The following is a 15,543-nucleotide window of genomic DNA, read 5'->3' on the forward strand; positions in this document are numbered from 1 at the left end:
AATCAGATCAGACCCAGAAGGATTAAGCTCTGATAAAGCGTTCCTGTTCATTTTTGTTACATTATTGTTGCAATAATGCAAAAACCTACACTTCAAATCAACATTTAAAACAACAAAAAATATAAACCTTGACAAAAAGTAGTCTTTGAGAATGCCTTAATATACATTTAAATCCACAACCTAATCAAAGTAAACAATTATGTATAAAAACAACTAAGGAATTCAAAAGCCTCTAGTGGTTACACCATGAAATTACATGTTTTTATTTCTTTGCTCTCACCAGGAGGTGCTAATCTGCCCTAAAAAATATTTTAAAGGCTTAGATTGTATTTTAATCAGAGATACTGCATTGATTGAAAAATTATTTTAAAATATTAGAGAAAATATTTTTTGTACTATTTTCAATGGGAAAAATTTATAATAATTATTGCATAAATATTAATTATTACCATAAAATTCTCTCAAAATACAAAACAAAAAATATTATTGAACAAAAATATATTAGATTGATTTTACTGAAGAAAAAAAAAGTTACATTTCAGGTGTCCGGTCACTTTTGACCGCGAAGACCATGAGTGTGACTCCCAAATGAGGAGCGCCAAATGAGGAGGGTTAAACAAAGTGATATCGCCAACTACTGGCCTAGGCCTGGCATGCATAACATAGCATTTTAGCTGTTTTGGCCGATCCGTGTGAACGGAGATGGTTTTTGACAACATTGTCATCTGTACGTGAAAAATTTCTAAAACTGTACCGTTTTGAATACATCATTGTCGTGTAAATGTACCCTTACATCAAAATTAATTATACACTTTGTGTATTTCCATATAAATTCATGCTTTTTAAGATAAAGATGTCTTAGACAAAAGTTTTACGCATCCTTTACTGACAGCACTCTTCAGTTATGAGGAATCTTCCATTTACAGTCTATATGTGTTTGATTTCAGGGAGCTGTCGCACAATGTCATCGAAGAGCTGCCGAGTTTCTACCACTGTGCCTCTCTTCAGGAGATGTGAGTTCAGGCGTCTCTCTCTCTCTCTCTCTCTCTCTCTCTCTCTCTTTCTAGTGAAACGGGAATAAAGTAATATCACTAACATATCTGTGATAACTCTAAGAGCCCTAAATAACCCACATAGTACTTGACAAATGACAGTCATTACTGTAGCAATCCATCAGTGTCCATATTTGGGAAGCTTTCAAGTGTGTTCATGATGTCTGCCATAGTGTGTGTGTGATGCAGTAATACCAGTTATTTTGTTTTGACTCGGCAGAGGCCTGCAGCACAATCTGATCAAACAGATTGAGATGAACACATTCCAACAGCTCAGCTCTCTGCGTTCACTGTGAGTACTGTACACACGCTCAGCTGGCCGTAAGCGCCTCTATTTGGGATTTTTCTAATTTAATACACATTTCAATACAAATTATATTAGCAGAACAATTTGAGTGAACAATTTCATTGTCAAAACCCCCTTTTCAAACTGCATGATTGACTTGAAAAATCAAGTTCACATAATCAATTAGTGACTTTGATTACTGACCTAAAAATAATTAAATGTATCTTAAATATTTATGATTTTTTTTAAACTTTCAGCATTAAACTTTCAAAACATAACATTTAATTTTTTTCATTTTTCAAAGTTATCCCTTCTGTATATATATAATTTTGTGGAATATTGATATTGTAGCAAGAGCATGCATTTTTTTAATTGAAGCATATAAATAGAAATAATAATAATAAAACAAAAGTCTTGGCTCACCAATACTTCCCCCTAGAGGCCAAGACATTCTACACAAATTAACCATAAACATCTCCTACAACCAAAACCAAAAGGCAGAAAATCACATGCTACAACTTTAAATAATGATTATTGTTAAAAGAATTTGAGAGCAAGACTGTTTTCAGATATCAGATATTGAGAATAATAAAGTATTAAAATTGGCTGTCAAGATCTGAGCAAAAACATTTCTGTTTTTCTAAGAAAATGAGAAATGACAGATGTACGGATGAGTAAATGATTTCTCATTACAGGGATCTAAGCTGGAATAGGATCAACACCATCCACCCTGATGCCTTTTCCTCTCTTCAGTCGCTTATTAAACTGTAAGTATAATTTATGCAAATCAGTGGCAATGCATATCATCGGATTTAGCACTGAAGATAAAGATTGCACACCTCAGAGTCTAGATGTCTGTGTAGTCGTACAAAAACTGTTATTAAACTGTGACTTGGTACAACCATCCCATTTACACAAACAAAGAGATTCCATGATGCACACTTTGGAGTCATCTGTGCAATGCTTTGTTTGACTCAAAGTGAACAGACTGTGGTTGTAAACACGGTTAAAAGCTCTACACAGCGGTGAAGACGTGCATCGTCAGTCACAGGCGATTAAATGCAAGCAGCATTAGGTAAAGAATGTGATGGATGAATGAGGAAGAGTGATATAGAGTGACAGAGTGTGGCTGATAAATGTGCGCAGCGGTGAATGAGTAGAGAGTAGATACTGCAACAGTTATAAACCTCTAGTTTTCCTTGCGCAAATTCACTAGCAAACAACATGCATGGAAAAGTCAAATCACTGGTAGAGAAGTCAAAACCAGCAGTTTGTTGACAGTTCTGGGCTCAATACAAGTACAGCTCCATCGACAGCATCTATGGCATGCTGTTGATTACCACAGAGAATAATTTTGACTCGTCCCTCAGTTGTAAAAACAAGCAAAAATAATTGTATGCGGTAATAACAGCATGCCACAGATGCTGTTGATTGAGCTTAACTTGTATTGAACCTGGAACATGCAGCGTTTTATTTAAACTGACACATTCTAGCTTTCATCGGGGTTAAAAGTTCAAGGCCCGTGTGCCAAAATTATGTCGGTTTAAATAAAACTTTCTCCAATCAAGACATGCTGTTGGATTTACACTCCGTTAAGTATTTGTAAAGTGTCCACAAAAGGTTTTTGGACCTAAAGTGTTTGAATTCCAAAATATTAGCAAAATATTAAATCAAGTTGCATTTATTTTATATTTCAAAAAGTGGAATGGAAATACAGTATATTGGATATATTGGCAGATGTCAATGTAAAACATTTATATTTAATGTGATGAACTGCATATGTGGTTCCTCTGGTAAGACACCTGTGTGAACTTGAGGAGAACTGACTTCACACATCCACTAAAATCATTGACACACCAGCTGATTACAAGTAACTACAAAAAATATGATGGTTCAATGTGATGTCTGATGGGGTAACTAATTTCACTTTTATAAATGCTAGAACCTCATGATTCTACTACTATGATTTCCAACCGAAGATCCCTGAAACACAATGTTGGCAAATGTTTAAACTATTTATGTGATGGTACATTATGGGACATTTTCAGTAGATACTTCATGTGTAGCTCCATCTGCAAGTTTTTAACACATGCTGATCTTCTATCTCCATCCAGAGATCTCACTGGGAACCGATTGAGCAGTCTCCCGCTCATTGGGCTAACAAGTCTCACTCATCTTAAACTGAAAGGAAACATGGCACTCTCGCGTTCCTTCAGAGAGGAGGACTTACCCAGCATAAGGTACATTTGTGGTAACCAATAACCCCAAAAAGTCAATCAACTCCACCATCCCATACAACAGATTAAACATTTTCATGTTAAACCATTAAAGAAAATTCACAAGTGTATGTGGTTATTAATGCCCACAACACAAATGCCTTGAACAGCTCAAAAACACATGAAGGTTTTGCTTTGTTTTTAGAGAAACGTTCAACTGTTTATAGAATTGACAGTTTCAAGATAATATGTTGCTCAAGGAACATTCTGTTCATTGGTACGAATAAACGGTTTCTGTTTGTTAAGTTTCCTAGAATATCTGGCTCAAAGTAAGTCATCTGACAAGCGGAAAGATTATTTCAAGATACCTCAATAGAGAGGCTGTTATAAATACCCGGTCCCGATTCATCAACTGCTCAGGGCTTTGGAGACACTCCAAAACTTCAGTCTTAAGTACTTGCGTGATTTGATTAGCACCTCAAAAATGGGAGATTTCAAGTATTACCATTTCCCAAAAGCAACTGATTAAGCAAAAGCAAATGAAAGAGAATCACGGTTTCAACTGTGACCCAAATACATATAAAATAGTCCTTGCGGTTAGACGTATTGCTAGTTTACTTCATGCGTCATTTGCAGATTGATGAATCGTTCTTTCTCTGATTTCTTCCTCTGAAATGGGATCTTTTATAGTTTTCATATTTCCTCAAACTGATGCAATATGCACTTATTTTTAATGTCCAAACTCCATTTGGCACAACTGAAGAAACAATTGATATAAACAAAATGTTATACATGGTGTCACTATTGTTGAAACAGGGTCATTGAGATGCCATATGCCTATCAGTGCTGTGTTTTTGGAGCCTGCAACAGCTACAAAGCAGCCAGCCAGTGGGAAGAACAGATGGGCAGTGAAGAGGAAGATCTCCAGAAGAAAGCTCTGTCCCTGTTCCCCATTCACACAGACAACAACTGTAAGTCCTACAACCTCACTAGGCCATCCTACAGATCTGGAAACATTATACAATTCTGTAACTGTGAAAAAAGTTGCTGTTCCATTTTACATATTACAATTGCTTTTAACTTACCAAAGTAATAGCATGGTATTCTTTGGAGTACTGCTACCTACCAAAAGTTTGGTTATCTGCACATTATTTATTATTATTTTCTTCCACACTGTAATATATTGCCAAAAATTAAGGGTCCCCAACTAAGCAAGCCAAAGGCAACAGTGGCAAGGTACCAAAACTTAATCGGTAATAGGGAGAAACCAGGTTCAGTTGAAGGCTAGTTCTTCTCTTGCCTCCCGAGTACCCCCAACAGTACATATTTTGCATGTTTCGCTCATCTGGCACAACCATTTCAGGGTTGAAGTCTCTACTAACTAGCTGATGAGTTCAATCAGTTGTGTTTAATACAAAACGTGCAGAGTTCGGGCGGTACACCAGGACCTGCTTTTGGGGAACCAAAAGCACTGGCTCGCACTGGCCCGACAGTGGAAAAGCGGTTAATGATCTAAACCAGGGGTGTCCAGTCCTACTCCTGGCAGGCCACTCTCCTTTAGAGTTTAGCTCCAAGCCCAAACACCTGAACCAGCTAATCATGGTCTTACTAGGCATACTAGAAACTTCCGGGCAGGTTTGGAGCTAAACTCTGCAGGACACCGGCCCTCCAGGACTGAGTTTGGACACCCCTGGTCTAAACACTGGACTGATGGAGTGCCTTGGAGTACCATGTAAATAAGGGCTTCTCAGCCCTGACCCTCGAGGACCACTTTCCTACAGAGTTTAGCTCCAACCTTGACCTTGCCTGTAATTTTCTTGTTATCCTAAAGATCTCAGGAGTGTTCAACTTGAACAGGCACTGCGCAGAATGATCAGTGTTTGACAGTCAAAGCAAGAGCTATGATTTCAGTTTGATTAGTGAAGCAAAACTCTGCAGGAAATTGGATCTTGAGGGCCAGAGTTTGAGAATCCCTGATTTAAATACTATTGCACTGAACAGAACAGGTAGACTTCTTGAGATGGTCTTTCCACCATGTGAACAGACATGCAAACAGCTAGAAGAAACCAGTTGGTTAGGTTGAAATTATCGGGGCAAGTTTCCAAACTGCAATACTGTATTGTAGCAAGTCACTCAAGTTTGTACAGTAAACCTTTATCAGAGTCCCTGTAGCCAAAAATGAAAACACTGGCCCTACACAAACACGTTCCTCAAATGAAAGGAACATAAAAGCACCACTTGTAGCGGTTTTCCACAGAGTGTGTTTGTGTGTGTGTGTGTGTGTGTGTATCTATTTTTATCTGCTCTGTTCTATCTGCCAGTCTCTTCATCTTTAATTAGCACAGTAGAAACATGTCAGGGCCTTACAGTAACCGCAGGTATTTGACAGATGAAATAAAATGTGTCTTTTCTCCATGCATTCCTTGATGCGATCTGATCAGGTTTCAGACTTGAAAGGAGCTCTCCATAATTACACTCCATGGGAAATTAGATAAACATTAACAATTCAAGGTCCAAAACATACCATTTGGGTTATCGGAAAATAACAAAACCAGAACGCGAACAAAGCCTGATGATTGATTGCAAGCTGAAGGAGAAATGGAAAGTTGCAACTGAGATGTGTACGGTGTTGAGTGGCGCTAAAGCCCTTAGATAAATTAATCCGTTCCAGCAGACTAGATGTCCATAACATGGTGATTTATCTTCTGCCAGACTGAGTGCATCATGCCATCTTGAAGAAGACTGAAGACTCTTTCATCATAGTGCTGTACATGCACAAACCAAAGGTCCCTCATGCTTTTCATGTGTTCCCTTGCAGATGACCTTGACTTAGAAGAATTCCAGTTAGCTATTGAAGAGTCCAAACTACAAACCAACATACAGTGTACCCCCATCCCAGGTAAATTCATCCAGCAGAAGATCTGAACTCAAGCTTATACGTATGCCATCAAGACTATAAAGGCCTGTTCACATCAAGTACAAACAAACTAATCAACAAGCATGCTAAAGAAAGACATATTTGCAAATAGTTTTTTACACCAAAACTATGCATGCTTCTCCAAATCCCCACCGACACTTAAGCCTAGCGTTATTTGATTACGCTCTCATAAAACTTCAAGTGTTGCAGTTTCCATAAACACTGCAGATTTAAAAAAAAAATTAAAATAAATTAACAAAGAAAGAAAACTGGTTTCAGTGATGACCTAATACTTATACAACAGTTCTTCTGGTTAGATTTTTTGATGGGTCACTGTTCTTTTTGCATTTTAACAGGACTAACTAAAGTGTAATTTTATGTATTGAAAAACACACAAGAGAACAAAATATTTTATGGCAAGGAAATGTGGCCTATACTCTTTCTCAGATTTAATATTCTATGTCCTGGTTTCACAGACAGGTTTTAGGTTAAGCCAGGATTAGGCAATATTTCAATTAGGACATGTAAGTAGTTTTTATTAACATGCCTTAGAAAAAAAACAATACTGGTGTGCATCTTGAGACAAAACAAAGGCACTGCCATATTTTAAGATCAGTTAGTGCAAGTTTCTTTCAGTTGAAACAGCTAAGACTTACATTTTAGTCTGGGATTAGGCCTAAACCTTGTTTGTGAAACCGGGGGTATATCTACAAGACGCAAACAATTTTTTGCACCAAAACCATTTACTATCCCCAGTTTCTGCCATTTTCTGAAAAAAAAAATATTTTTTTGAATTATATTAAAAATTATTCATAAATAAGCAATAAAACAAATGACAAGACTCTTGCAGTACACGTTTTCTGACGTGGTGCAAAAATGCTGATAAATATGCGTTAGGTCTCATGAAACCAGCACAACAATTTGATGTGTATTTCATTCGTAAAAATTTAAACTTTGTTAAAACTATTTAAAAAAAGATTTACACAGAATTTTGTGTAACATTTTGTTCTGCGTATGATCCATACGGAAATTCGGTCTTGGTGTGAATAGGCTTCAAGGTGATGTGTTCTTTCTGCTTAAATTCTAATTTATCATTTCACCCCCTTCAGGTCCATTTAAACCATGTGATAACCTGTTTGACAGTTGGGTGGTACGGCTTGGCATGTGGCTCATCTCTTTGGTCTCGCTGATGGGAAACAGCCTTCTCCTCATGACAGTCTTTGCATCCCCCAGCTATCTCTCCCCTGTGAAGTTCATCATCGGCACCATCAGTGGCGCCAACCTGCTTACGGGCCTCTGCACCGGCACCCTGGCACTGGTTGACGCCCGGACATTTGGAGAGTTCACCCTGCACGGCGCTCAATGGGAAAGGGGTGCAGGATGCCAAACAACAGGCTTTCTTTCAGTTCTAGCCTCTGAGGGCTCCATACTCTTCCTGACCTTGGCTGCAGTGCAGTGCAGTGTGTCCGTGTCGTGCGCTCGAACCTACGGAAAGTCGCCCTCTCTGGAAAGCGTGCGAGCCGCCGCAGTGGCGTGCTTGGCACTTTCGTTGGCAGTCGCCGCTTTGCCACTAATTGGGGTCGGGGAGTACGGGACAACCCCGCTCTGCATGCCATCACCACTGCCGGACGGCGAACCTTCCACGTTGGGTTACATGGTTGCTCTGATAATGATGAACTCCCTGTGTTTCCTGGTGATCACTGGAACTTACATCAAACTGTACTGGGACCTGATGAAGGGCGACTTCGACAGTATTTGGGATTGCGCCATGATCAAGCACGTAGCCTGGCTCATCTTCACCAACTGCCTGCTCTACTGCCCCGTGGCCTTCCTCACCTTCTCCTCCCTTCTGGGACTCTTTCCTGTGAGCGAGGAGGTTGTCAAATCTGTCGTCCTGGTGCTTCTGCCTCTTCCTGCATGCATCAATCCCTTGCTCTACCTTGTCTTCAATCCGCACTTCCGTGAAGATGCACGTTTGCTTTTGAGCAGAGCTAACCTCCATCAAGACCGCAACCTGGATTCCTTCGTCTCTGTTGACACGGAGAAAAGCTCATACGACTCCGCTCAAGCCTTGGTGTCCTTTGCCGCTGAAGCAGATGCAGTATTCGAGAGTTCATCAGCACCAAACCCAGAGATAGTCGCCAGGTTTTCTTGCCCACCTTCAGTGCCTCTCATCCCATGCCAGATGCAGATGAACCCCTCAACAGAGAGGGATAATGTCGCAGAGAACCTGGTCAGGTCAACACCAGGACTCATTGTCAAAGAGCAGGAGCACCTTAGGAGCAGTGGACTGGACACTCATAATGGAACCTCCTTCTCTGGAGTCTACCACTCCATGCATCTCTCAACTCATTCTTAAGTCTTCTCCTAAACTCTAAAGTTTTTAAAGACCCTTTGAGCATGAGAAGTCGTGAGCCCACATATGAACTGACCCCTAAAACCTTCAGAGCTAATGAACAATGAACTGTGTTTTGGGACTATATATATAACCACACTGTCCCAACTGCTACATGGCATTCTTAAAGGAAAAAAGTATAAAAATTGAGGCATAATCTTGTGGGCAATTTAGTAATTTAAGCAACAATCTTAAAATGTTCAAAAACAAATCCGCATTTATTTTTAGTAACTTGTTTGTGTAATTAGCTTAAAGGAGTGTTCTGGGTTTAATATCACCTCCATGCATGGAATATTGATGATTTTCACGAAAGTAATTTCTTTTTTTACTCAACCCTCTTTTTAAACAAGCGGGGGGGAAATCATGCATTATGTACATACAATGGGAGTCAATGAGGCGAAGTACTGCACCTGCATCAAAATTCAAATTCACAATGCATCTACAAAACACAAAGACAAATCCATGACAGAAATGATGTTGGTAATGCATAACTAAAAATGAATCCGCCTACAACAGTGGTCTCACATCTCATGAGCACTACATTTCATTGTTTTAAACCTGGAACTAGGGTTGCAAAGGGGTGGACAATTTCCGGTAAAAAAAGTTTCCAAAATTTATGGAATATTTCTGAAATTTACTGGAAATTTTCCACCTTTTTGCAACCCTACCTGGAACATTCCTTTAATTAGGAAATATCACAGGGATGTTTGCTGATGTACAAGGAGTTATGCATCTAAATATTTCAATGTGAAAAAATGTCTCTACATAAAGCTCAATTCTTGTGTACGCAAACTTTTATGCATTCATTTCCAAGTGTGTATATATCAAAGTCTCGTTAATTATTTGCAAGTCATCACTTGCTTACTTGTCCCTACATAATAATAATAATAATAAAAAATGTATGGGAAGTTAAATACCTATGTATATTGTCAAATAATATTTAGTGTCTTAAAAAACAACAACAACAACAAAAACATCATGCCAACAGGTGCTAAAACATACTACCATAAACATACTCTCTGCAAGTACATAAAAGGCTTGGTAAACGCTCTGCAAGCTATTCATGCTGTATATATTTAGCAGGCATTGTGACAGTAAAAAACTTGACAGAAGCAAAAATGCACCATAGGAGACATTATGCTAATTCATACCATAATCCAGCTGACAGTAACTCTGAGAATGCAATACATATAAAAAATTAAAACACACTAAAGCAAATTTAAAACATATTTTTGTAATAATCTGTAATGCAACACATTTCAAAATTAAACACTGCATTAAATTCAAGCTTGCATAGCTAAAAGCATTTGCATTCATGTACTTGTATAGCCTATGTTTGAGCTTCACAATGTAAGATTTTTTTTTGTTTTTTTTTGTCAAGTCCACAGGATTAAGGTAGAGCAAAACATGAAATATACTGAACATGTTGATGCTATAAACTGAAGATTAAAAAGAACTATGAGTGATTTGATTAGGTTGTAATAAAGCTTGTTCGGGATCTTTTACAGATTGTAAAGTAGGCTAGCTATTGTATTGTAAAATATAACTACCTCTGATCTAGCATGTTATACCTTTTTATCCTTATCGATTTCTATTCGTTTTATATTAAATGTATATTAAAATGTAATTTTTATATTGAAATTTTAAGATCTTTGTACAACAGACACTATTCTGGATGTAAATATTTTCATATTTCTGTATACATGTGATAAAGAATGATTTAATAAAGTTATTAGTTTCATAAATGTATGTCTTGAAGACTACTGAACAAATCAGGGCGATATGAATGTAAAAAATATTCAAAGGTACTTCTACATTTTCATCAACAATAAACATTAAATCCTGTTGCAAAATAAAATGAGATCAATATAATTTAGATGTTGTAAGATTTTCTTGGGTTGCTCTGAAGTGCTTCCAGTGCCTCTCTTGTTTTCATATTTGTATTCTTAAGAAAAATCTTTTCATCTGTGTCCACAACACTCATAAAACACAAGACAGAAGTGAACAGTGTGTGACGGCAGTGTATGAATTGCTGGACTTTGCTAGACAGCCATTGCTAAACAGGCAGTCATGAAAAGAACACATCTTACCTTGTTCTTCTTGATTCTATGTGCAGCCGTCCATTTCTTGGCCTTCTCTCCTCTCTATATATTGGTTTGTTGTTTTTAACATCTGAGGACTGGAAAGTATGTCAGACAATTCATTCATTTTTAAGAGGAATTTAAAGCAATAACAAAACATTTAAAGGGATAGTTCACCCAAAAAATGAAGGGGATAGGTGTGTACGGCCATTACTGTCGAAACCGTTTTTTCTTCCTCTCTAAAAGCGCCTCCTGCTGGCCTGGCAGAAAATGAATTTGCATTTTCAATAAGCCTGTCTCCAGCAGCATGTTTTTGTTGCTGCTTTCTATTTTCTGCAGCAACTCTGAGCACTTTTCAAATTCTTTATGCTAGCTGAAGCACATTTGTTTCAGTTTATAAGAATAATCTGCCTACGCCACCAGTCAAAAGTTTTTCAACGGTAAGATTGTTAATGTTTTTTAAAGAATTATCTTCTGCTCACCAAGGCTGCATTTATTTGATCAAAAATACAGAAAAAAAACAGTAATATTGTGAAATAGTATTGCAATTTAAAATAACGGTTTTCTATCTTAATATACGTTAAAATATAATTTATCCTGTGGTGCAAAGCTGAATTTTCAGTATCATTACTCCAGTCTTCAGTGTCACACACGATCCTTCAGAAATCATTCTAACATGCTAATTCATAATCAATGATGGAAGCAGTTGTGCTGCTTAATATTTTTTTGGAACCTGTGACACTTTTGTCAGGATTTTTTGATGAATAAAAAGTTAAAAAGAACAGCATTTATTTATAATATACATATTTTGTAACAATATACACTACTGTTCAAAAGTTTGGGGTCAGTAAATTATTATTTTTTTTTTTTAAAGAAATTAATACTTTTATTCAGCAAGGACGTGCTAAATTGATACAAAGTGATAGTAAAGACTTCTATTGTTACAAAATATTTACATTTGAAATAAATGCTGTTCTTTTTAACTTTTTATTCATCAAAAAATCCTGAAAAAAAGCATCACCGGTTCCAAAAAATATTAAGCAGCACAACAGTCTCCAGCACTGATAATAAATCAGCATATTAGAATGATTTCTGAAGATCATGCGACAACGTGATTAAAATAATTTAACGCAGTTAACGCACTGGCCCCGCCCCCAGACCCGTACGTCATCTTACATTTCATGCAGCTGACTGTTGACAAATAGGCTATGATACAGGGCAACAACTCCATAAATGCAGTTATGCCCTAAAATTCAAGATATTGGGGCAAAAATGCTCCTGTATGATGAGCAGAAGAGACTTCTTTAAAAAAATTCAAAATCTTACTGATCCCAAACTTTTGAGCGGCAGTGTGTGTGTATATATATATATATATATATATATATATATATTAGGGCTGTCAGTTTAACACGTTAACTTAAATAATTCGTTATGAAAAAATAACGCGATTAAAATATTTTAACGCAGTTAACGCACTGGCCCCGCCCCCAGACCCGTACGTCATCTTACATTTCATGCAGCTGACTGTTGACAAATAGGCTATGATACAGGGCAACAACTCCATAAATGCAGTTATGCCCTAAAATTCAAGATATTGGGGCAAAAATGCTCCTGTATGAGTTTTTGTCTCATATTTATATACCTATGATAAGCGATAGGCCTGTCACACTAGCAGAGCATAGGCTAATATCACGAGTGCTATTTTGGTCCTGAATATAACGAGTGCAAATGTGATTTTATACAACAGTTCAGTAAATAAGTTAATATTGTGTTATATTTTAAACACAATATTGTCTGTTTTTGCTTGTTTTGCCAACAAAAATATTAGGCCACCTATAAAGCCACAACAGAATTGTTGTGCGTCTCCGAGGATCACAGTGGTGTTTAGTTTCTCAATGAATCTGCGTTTTGAACGAATCGAGTGAACCAATGATTCAAAGGCCCATTCATAAAGTGAGCCGTCTCCTTCATTCCTGAATGAATCAGCCGTTCGAACGAATCAATTGAACAAATGATTCAGTGATAAAATCGGTGATTTGCCGCCACCTGCTGGCGGATTTAGTTTCATTTTTAGCGTATAATTTCAGTTATTTTATAATTTTATATAAAATTTTATATTTAAAACATTAATCTCCACATAAATGTATGAATTTAATTGCACTCATGCCACCTCAGAGCCTCTGTGTGTGCGTGTGTGTAAAAAAAAGGCCCTCCAGAATCAAATTTGGTGACCCCTGATATATAGCCTTTTTTTTTTTTTTTAAGAAAATTTTAAAAAGCATTTAGGTTACTTCGTGAACGTTCTGTCATCCTTTACTCACCCTTATATCCCAAACACATACAACATTTGCTAATCTTTTGAAAAACACAAATGGAGATCTAATTGGATATTTAATATTCATCAAGTATGAATCAAGTGGTTCAATCCTCTTCGCCTGATGACTTTATGATGAACAGCCTATAATTTAGACTGTTACTTACATATAAATATTGACCAATTGGCATATTGAGGACATCAAATATGGTAAATGAGTACATGTTTGATGTGCGATCGGGCCTCTTCAGATAATTTATTATTCCTCTATACATTTGTATTAGGCTACTTCATTTTTGGGTGAAATATCCCTTTAATAATAGACAAATCCACAATAAATTTTTAACAATGTCAAGTTGATTTCCTTTAAACAATAGCCAAAGGTTTAAATGTATTGTCAAATTTCTCTAAAATACTACTGTAAATAGCCCACAATTACTTTTCCTGTTAGACGAGATATTCGGGGTGATATAAATTTTACGTACTGGTGTTGTTTTGGTCCAGTTCTGAATGCTTCAACATCCTCAGTTTTGCGGGTTTTTTTAATTTATTTATTTATTGTTTGTTTGTCCGTGTCAACTTAACCCCAAGTTATCCATAGCAGATCTTAAATCATATCTTAAAACTTTTGCAAAAACAATAAAGGGTCAAATTCAAATGTATACTGTAGGCCCAAAGTAAATATAGCTTGTCTAACTGAAATACTGAACTGAGTTCCCGGACAATGGTAGACTATCGATATAGCCTATAGTCTAAAAAAAAAAAACAATGCATAAAAATACAATTTCTATTATAATTGTTTTTTATTATTATTTACAATTTGTGGTTTAAATTTTCCATAATACCTTATGTTGGTCAAAACAATGGTTTTGTAGGCTATTTTTGTCATTGTTTGAGAAATGTTTGCACCTCATATAGATATAATGTATCATGTCAGTCATTGGCAATATTTATTCTTGCTGGATTTATCTAATTCAGATTCAATCATAAAAATTGTGGAAGGGCATATATTACATTACACAGGAATTTATTTCACAGCAGTGGCAAAAATAGCTTGAAATGTGATGAGATTCTCTCTTTTATTCTCCATTCGGACATCTGTGAATCCGGAGGACTGCAGTGCTTCCATGTAGACCTCAGGACGCCAGCTCTCCCCGCTAAACATGTTCTTCGAGGCTACTTTTTTAACACTATCTAGCCTGAGAGCTGTAACCATAGTTCCACCTGAGAAACAAAAAATAAATAAAAAGTATTTGCACATTGCTTTGAATGTTAGGGTAGCGTGAGGGAAAACACCTCCCTACTGTTTTTCCAAAAATAAGCACAAGATAAAGTCAAATTTGTATTGTAACTATGGACAGGGCCGGTTATCCTAATTGGCAACATGGGCTGCGGCCCAGGGCTCCGAACACTAGGGAGCCCCCGAGTCAATTCTCTTTTGCATTTTATATGGGTTGCCAACCGTTCCGTATAATACGGAATCGTCCCATATTTAAGGCATCTTTTTTTCCTGTATTTGCAGGCATACGCGGTATGACCACCTAGACCATACAAATAACAAATACATTATTATTTTTCCAAAGCATTGTTTGAATTGCGAACGTAGCCGCTCAAGGAAGGCTTTAAAGCAACTCTATGTAACTTTTGGCGCCGTAGCGGTTAATAAACAGAACTGCACACATCCCGCGGAAGAACATTCCAACCGGAGCTACTTCTCTAAGTTTATGTCTCTGGCGATTCACGCAGGTATGTGTTACTCCGCAGCGGAGACGACCCGACCAGGCTACAATAGTCCAAATATAAGTACTTATTATAAGTGTACCGTAGTGATTCGGAATAAGACAAAAATGCGGTTTGGAAGATGAATTCATGATGTACTCGCTCATTATATACATTTTGCAAATTTTGAACACAGAAAAAATTACATAGTGCTGCTTTAAGATCAAGCGGAATCCTCCAAGTAGATATAACTGCAGACCGGAGATCTCCAAATGGGGGCGGGAACTCCAAAACGGGGTGGGAGTTCCAAAATAGGGCGTGGCTTCCTCCCATTGACAGACAGGCACATGACATGCATGCGCAATTTCTTCCCCCAATCCACTTCAGTGCAAACTCCGCAGCTGATTCTAAAGATTTTATTGGTTGTGTCAATTAAAGTGTTGATTTCCTGCACTATGCTACAAAAAATGCTAACCCCTAAACCTACCCCACACCTGACCCTAACCTTAACCAGTGAAACTGACTGCACGGCGGGATTGGCGCTGAATAGCGTGCTAAAGAAA

The 15,543-nt window shown here is 37.3% G+C and overlaps 2 protein-coding genes across 2 annotated transcripts in view; one reads left to right on the forward strand and one right to left on the reverse strand.

Moving 5' to 3' along the window:
- lgr6 (leucine-rich repeat containing G protein-coupled receptor 6) overlaps positions 1–9,441 on the forward strand; it is an 89,613-nt gene extending 80,172 nt beyond the window's left edge. Inside the window, exons 12-18 of the mRNA XM_016497654.1 lie at positions 948–1,013; positions 1,273–1,344; positions 2,034–2,105; positions 3,453–3,578; positions 4,371–4,525; positions 6,373–6,453; positions 7,581–9,441. Coding sequence (XP_016353140.1) covers positions 948–1,013; positions 1,273–1,344; positions 2,034–2,105; positions 3,453–3,578; positions 4,371–4,525; positions 6,373–6,453; positions 7,581–8,830 — 1,822 coding nt within the window. The 3' untranslated portion in view covers positions 8,831–9,441. The remainder of the gene's footprint in view (positions 1–947; positions 1,014–1,272; positions 1,345–2,033; positions 2,106–3,452; positions 3,579–4,370; positions 4,526–6,372; positions 6,454–7,580) is intronic.
- A 4,647-nt stretch (positions 9,442–14,088) lies between these two features.
- The window catches only part of LOC107696944 (uncharacterized methyltransferase YdaC), a 25,370-nt gene continuing 23,915 nt past the window's right edge, over positions 14,089–15,543 (reverse strand). Inside the window, exon 2 of the mRNA XM_016497516.1 lies at positions 14,089–14,485. Within this exon, the coding sequence (XP_016353002.1) occupies positions 14,289–14,485 (197 nt within the window). The 3' untranslated portion in view covers positions 14,089–14,288. The remainder of the gene's footprint in view (positions 14,486–15,543) is intronic.

The sequence above is a fragment of the Sinocyclocheilus anshuiensis genome, unplaced genomic scaffold, assembly GCF_001515605.1.
Source record: "Sinocyclocheilus anshuiensis isolate Anshui unplaced genomic scaffold, SAMN03320099.WGS_v1.1 scaffold130, whole genome shotgun sequence".
Classification (NCBI taxonomy): domain Eukaryota; kingdom Metazoa; phylum Chordata; class Actinopteri; order Cypriniformes; family Cyprinidae; genus Sinocyclocheilus; species Sinocyclocheilus anshuiensis.